Genomic DNA, 7026 nt, shown 5'->3' with positions numbered 1-7026 from the left:
GAATAAAGATTTCAGAAAATGTTAAAATTCTGTAGAAAACCCTCAGGTTTCAAGAAGTTGTTTTCAAACAATACTTAGGTTTTAGGGAGCTCTTTTGGTGATTTTAGGTCTAAATGGGTTAAAACCTGTTACCATTTATTTTTAGAATTCAGCTCCTGCAATTGCATCATACCAAAAACAAAATTGTAATTCACAATCAAAAAGAAGAAAATACAGCACTGGACAAAAAGAATACTGTTAGTTTAATGTCCAAAGATCATCAACTGGGTCCTACAGAAAAGCTGATTTGCACACATCAAAATATAATCTGGTAGAAAGAAAAGCTCTTATAGTTTCTTCTTTTTCATTCCCAGCACATTCAAATAATTAACCAGTTTCTCTAATGTGTTTGTTGTTCATTGCTTTCTGATTTATCTTTACGGTCTATTCTTTCTTAGACTTTAATGTGGACTTCTTTGAGTTAAACAAACATCCAATAAGACATTTACAGGAAATACAGATGAATGTGCTGAGTAGCAAACCACAAACTACAAAGAATGCCATCACATCCAGACTGTGGTAGACGTACCATGGCAGCTTGTAGGACTCAGTGCGTAGATGTGCTGCCCCCTTGTGCCTCATGACGTACTCTGTCCAGTAAATGGCACTGTCTAGTGGTTTTATTGGTTTGTCATGATGGAGCTGCGACAGTTTGACCATATTTTTTTTGTAAGGCTTTTCTGGGTCTAGAATATTCTTCAGAGCATTTGTCAAAGACTCAACATCCATGGTTGTCACATCAACCATCTCTGCTCCTCCCCGGGCCTGCATGCGCAAAAGGTTATCGAACTGGTCGAAGATCAAAGGAATACCCAGGACTGGGACACCGTGGTAGATGGCTTCGTAAAGTCCATTGGTGCCTCCGTGTGTGATGAACAACTTGGTTTTAGGGTGACCAAGAAGATCGTTTTGAGGAAGCCATTTCATCAGCAGGGTGTTGTTTCCTAAAGTGGCAGGCCTTTTTCCAGTGTGTCTCCATATAACCTTCTGAGGGAGGTTGGCAAAAGCTGAGGCAATGATTTCAGATAACTCTGGGCCTATGTCGCCTAACAGGGTCCCAAGAGTCATGAAGACCACCCCGTGTTCACCAGAACTCTGCACAAACTCCTCTAAATCAACTGGGAGAGGCTTTGAGGGCTTACCCTGGAACCCTCCGATGTAGACGATATTAGGCATCGTGGGACGAGGGAACTCAAATGTAAAGTCAGTCCTAAACAGCCAAATATCAGCACCTTGTATGAGGGAAAGAGGGGTAACACCTGGTTCAAAATATCGATCACACACAGCCTGGTAGGGTGGATTTGAGACGAAGTGGTGCATGTAAACTAGCATGCCATGATAGACAACGTTACTGAGTCGTTGGAAAAAGTCCATCTTGTCTGTAGAGTGGCTGAACAACTGGGGAACATAGGAGAGAGGACAAGGAGCAATGGCATAGTGTCCATCTCCATTGAAAATCCAGCGTACATTGAAAACCATGGGGAGATTGAGATAATGTGCCACCAGCACTCCACCTGGAAATACAGGGTCGGTCAGACAGACTTCATATCCAGTTTTCTTCAGCACCTTGATTAGCGTCTTATTCTCAAAGATGCTGACAGCCACTTGGGCAGTGCCTAAATGGTTTTCCCCAAGTAAGTCAAAAAGATTCTTATAGAATTCCAACAATGCCCAAAATGTTCCCCCTCTCCGACGGATGTCTAATGATCTCTGCAGGAAGGAGGACATGTGGCTTTGGCTCTCTATGTTTTGAGTCTGTTCCTGGGGGATGGTGATGGACCTGTAATAGGGTGAAGATTCAGCAATGTACCAGCTGGTGGAGGAACGGATTACTGTGATTTCATGGCCCCGTGAATGAAGTGCCTCCACTAGGATTTTCATGTTGAGCCAGTGGCTACCATCTATGGGGTAGACTAAGATTTTGCCACCATCACAGCTGAAGGTCAGAGCCGCTGAAAACAGCAGGATGAACATCAGGGCTGGATTTGCCCCCATCACTGCAAAAGAGAAACAGAACCAAGTTGATTAATATTTTTTCCCATGCTATGCAATGCAAATGTGGCAGTTATTTAGTGTTTGTCTTTAAATCAGTCATAGTTTAGTCCTTTTTTAGTTTAGTTGCTGAAAACTCAGATCTTTTTGGTATGGATGCACGATGTTATCAGCTTGATATCTGTATCCTTCCTAAACAAGACACTGTTATTCCCAGATAACAGTGTCCTGTTTAGGAACATTTTGTTTCCCAGTAAAATACAACAGTGGACAAAGACAACAACAGTAGCACTGACATTATTCAGCAGTGCTGCTGACTTTACATGGTCCAGTGGATCAATCAAAGCATTTGAAAAGACACCACTCAAACAAGAGCGTCACTGTGACGAGGAGGAACGACAAAAAGTCTCACCAGCCTGTTATGAATTTCCCATGATTTAAGATCTTTCTATTATAACAGTGGTGCTCTGGCTATGAGAATAAAAGTAGTTCTAAACTCAGCACCTTCAACTGTCAGCCTCAGAGGAGCGGGAGAGGGGACTCCATCATGTCTGCAGCTGCGTCATAGGTAAAGTTATCCTCAGATTTTTCACAGCTCTAACCTCTTTATCTGCCAGGATGGGCTGTGAGAAGTTCTCCCAAACTTTGTAGTAGGTTGAAAAAGAAATCCAGTGCTGAAGTCCATGTTGAAAACAGCAGGATGGATGCTAATACGCATACTTAACAAGCTGACTTATGGCTGTATGATGATGTGTTCAAGTTGGCTGGGAAATTTTAGTGTTTAAACAACGGCTATAAATATGTCAATATATCAATTAAAATAACCTAGTAATTCAAATTCAATACACCCCTGCTACTAAGGATTTATTGCTTTTGAACTAATTTATTTCATTCAGTGTGCATTGTCATAAATGTATTTATCCATATGGAGATTTCGAGCTATGTGCTCTCTGGAAAGTCAAAACATGCTGCTTGACTAACCCAGGGAGCATCTTTTAGTAGAGCCTTCTCCACCATGTAAAACTGTAGTAGAACCATTTTGTAATAAAATGGTTAAATGTTTGATGAGAGTGTTCCTGACTGAACTGATGAATATAATAGACATTTGCACAGCTAGCGGGCTAAATTGTTCAATACAGATACCTTTGTACTCAGCACCAGAATTACAAGTCAGTTAAATTATTAACTATTAACATTTTTCCAATCGATTTATGCCCATAATCTATCTTGCCACTTAAAGAACATTTCATTCGACATAATAAATGCATATCAATCCCAGAGTTTGGTACTCAGTCTAATGTTTCACACATTAGTTCATTTTCTTTCTTCATATGTTTTCTTCTGCCTGGTGTATTATAACCACACCTTTTCCTGGTATTTAGGGCACAATCACACAGCAGAATGAGCAGCAGACAGGATGTGGTAAAACCATAGCATTGTGCATTGCAGGCAGCAGATCAACTGACATTTAAGATGAAAATCCTTGGACAAACATGCCGAGTCTTGCATAATGAAACAAAAAGCACTCTGTTGGTCTGTTCACTTACTTGTGCTGAAATACCTCTGAACACTGTTAAAGAAGAAACAACAAAAAGCTCCAAACATAAGCAGTGATGCACCGTTTGTTGGTAAAGCAGCTCTCCCTTCAGACTGTCTTCTCCCTCAGACTAGAAAGAACCCAGTGCCCAGCATTATCGAATTCAGGTGAATGTATAATCCTGAATGATTCTAAATGAACTCCCTCATCCTGTTTCCTGTGATCAAGGGCAAGCAGTGGCCGCCTCCTAAACCTGTCCTCCCAGTCTTTTTTCTGTTACAGTCTTGTAACTCTGCCCAAACACTAGCTGAAGAGTCTTTCATCAAGCTAGGGATGTTACAATACCATTTTTTCCTTCCCGATACGATTCCGATACCAAGGTGCTCCAGGCTCGCTGAAAATACTGCTGCAAGGGATTCAAAGGTATCAATGACATCAACGGGAAGGTATAACCTAGCTGCAAGAGGACAAACGAGTAAGAGGCAACGATTTGTGGTTCAAAAGTTATTTTATTTTTGTTAAACTGCCACTTCTTGTCATGTAAGACAGAACTGGTCTGGAAGGCATTTTAATGATTCAGTGTTTCCCTACCATTCTATTAGCCCCCAACAGCAACCCCCACCCTCTCTGAACGTTGAGTCAATTATATGTAATTGTATTTTCTATTTAGTGCCAGATCACAACAGAAGTCATTTAAGGATACCTTAAATGCTGGGGTCTGATGTTTGCTAGGATGCTTTGACTCAGTATCATGAGAGAGAGTTCTCTAATGCAACTGATTTATCCTCTAAAGTTGTGAATGAACCGATGTCCCGCTTGTTTTATGTCTGAGATAGTTTAATGAGCGCTGGATTTCAGCCTAAGATTGCAGAAATTGCGCACAGTTGCGGACCAAACGCACAAACGGACTCTGAAGACGTACAGATAAACATAAGTAAGGACAAAGAAAAAGGAAAACGGTACAAATACAACGATGAGTGGAACACATTTCCCTTGGCTAGGGTTTGATGCTAATGAGCAGCTGTTGTTCTGTAAATGGTGCAGGGAGGCACCGGGAACTATCAGAGTGGAAAATCCATATGTGCAGGGCGGCAGTATATTTTTAAAAAGATAATATTAAAGAAACACAGTACCTCCCACCGTCATCCTCTTGCAAGAGATGCGTTTTAAGCTAAACAGCAGCCTGATGGAGCTGGCACTTTGCTGCACTCATTAAAGAAAGCCAGTGATTCTTCCATCCAAGAAGTCAAAGCAAAAATGAATGGAGCGTATTTTATAGCAAAAGAAGAGCTCCCTTTCACAAAGTTTGGATCTCTTATTGCTCTCTGTATAAAATGGAGCAAATATTCCCCTTCATATGACAACTTTGTCAGCTGTGTGGATATGATATCAATGATCACGTCTGATGTGAAAGCCAACCTTGCTGCACAGATGGATGAAAGCCCCTAACATCTCCATTGTGATAGGACTAATACTATGATAAATAAACAAATGAATACATGAATTTAAACATGTAACATCTTTACAGTAATGATTAACCTAAGTAACATTCTCATTAAAGGAGTACTTCAAGCAACTAAAACGCTTTTGAGAAACTGAAAGAGGCATTGACTGGAAGGACAAGCTGGTGGGCTTTGGAGCAGATGGAGCAGCGGTCAACATGGGACAGCGTGGTGGTGTTTTTGCCCTGCTGAAGGAGGAGATTGGCGAGCAAGTCATTGCCTTCCACTGCATGGCTCACAGGTACTATGCTGTGTTTAAAAATACATCTGTTAAAATGAGCTTTAAACATAAATTAAGAGTAATTTAATACTTTTCTTGTTTACTCATCCTGCCATAACATTATTACTGTCACTTTTGCCCCCCTCCCAGTATATTCAGTCAAACAACGAAGCTCTGTATTACATTCATACTGAATTTTTATGAATTAGCCTGGTTTTTATACTGTCTCATTCATAGGTTGGAGTTAGCTATGCTGAATGTCCAGAGGAAGGAGCCCATGGTTGCAAAAGTGTTTGACCTCCTCTGTCTTATCTGGAATACCAATCGTTACAGCCCAAAATCACAGAGGGAGCTGCAGGAAGTAGGCAAAATGCTGGGGTTGAACATTAGCAACCCTTCCAGTGTCAAAGGTATTACCCACAACCACCTAGGTTTCAGTATTTTCTTCAGTATCTTGAAGTGTTTTGTGCTGTACAAATAAAATATGATTGTTCCAGGGACACAGTGGGTTCCACATGTTGAGCGAAATCTAGCCCAGCATGCTGCAGCACTGCAGCACATGAGCCACTTGGCTGCAATCTCTCCCTCTGCTGACATTAAAGGAAGGGCACAAAAGGTAATGTATCTTAGAAGAGATGTTGGCATCTACTAAATTTTATCCTGGTTGTTTAAAGACACTAAATTTATTGCAATCTCTGAAATTATTTTGTAGATCGAGTGTGAGATGGAGTTAGCACAGTTCTGCGCCTTCAGCCACTTTATGGCTGATGTCTTTGCCGAGTTAGGGAGTCTTAGCCGAACCCTGCAGGCAAATGACCTGATCCTTCTGAAGGCTAAGCTTAAGAGGACAGTGGTAGGGCTGGAAAGGATGAAGTTGAGGCCTAAGCCAGGAATGATGTTAGAGAAGTTTCTGAGCATGCAGACTGAGGAGAGAGCATTACGTTTCAGGTGTAATGGGAAATTTTGAAGTTAATTTGCAGAGCATGGAGCTGAAAGGGCAAGTCCCTTTGACAGGTGCTAGTCCACATGTATCAGCAGCTGTTGACATTGCTGTAAAAGAGATGAGTTCAGGCTTCAGCTGTGTGCTGATTGATTCAGGAGAAAGTATAGTCAACTGTGTCCAAATATTCAACCATGACACATGGCCAGAGGGTTTAGGGGACCTGCTGGACTATGGCAGGGCAGAGGTTCAGTGTCTTCTCCAGCATTTTGAAATTCTCAGACAGTGAGTGAAACAGCAATTTAGAAAATTGACATTTGAGCATGGATTTGAATAGAGGTTCAAACAAAACACATGCTTCGGTGTGTGTGTGTTTTTTTAATCACATCTACATGTTCAGTTTGTCTACATGTTTCCATTTATCGATCTCCCTCTTATCTATGTTGACAAAGTGGTGGACGCCAGCTTGACCAAGTGCAACAGGAATGGCAGCAGATGAAGGCCCTTGTCAGGACCACCTTGGCAGATAAGTGTTATTTAGGACTGTGGCAGACACACTCAAGGTAAATGGACAATATTAAACATTCTTGAGAATTTACAAACCACTCCCAACCTTATATGTAAACCCCGTGAATAAAGGGGCTGTTGTTACAGGTGAAACTGAGGAGTTTTAACTCAGAAAACTGTTTTTGTTTGGGTCTGTGTGTGCTGCGTTTAGCGTTAGCATCTTAGCTAAACTTTAGCTCCACCATCTCAACAGTCAGGATTTATGAGCTGCAGTAGTTCTTAACTGCCT

At 41.4% G+C, this 7026-nt stretch overlaps 1 protein-coding gene across 1 annotated transcript; it reads right to left on the bottom strand.

Annotated features, from left to right (window-relative positions):
- Positions 1 to 305: 305 nt before the first annotated feature.
- LOC121516970 (UDP-glucuronosyltransferase 2A1-like) lies at positions 306 to 3821 on the bottom strand. The gene is made up of 2 exons (XM_041798433.1): positions 3579 to 3821; positions 306 to 2036 (listed from the first exon to the last, which is right to left on the bottom strand). Exons 1-2 carry the CDS (start codon positions 3634 to 3636, stop codon positions 424 to 426), a joined length of 1671 nt encoding a protein of 556 aa, XP_041654367.1. The 5' UTR covers positions 3637 to 3821; the 3' UTR covers positions 306 to 423.
- Positions 3822 to 7026: the final 3205 nt, after the last annotated feature.

This window comes from Cheilinus undulatus, linkage group 11 (assembly GCF_018320785.1).
Source record: "Cheilinus undulatus linkage group 11, ASM1832078v1, whole genome shotgun sequence".
In the NCBI taxonomy this organism is placed as follows: domain Eukaryota; kingdom Metazoa; phylum Chordata; class Actinopteri; order Labriformes; family Labridae; genus Cheilinus; species Cheilinus undulatus.
This window is presented reverse-complemented; position numbering and strand designations above follow the sequence as displayed.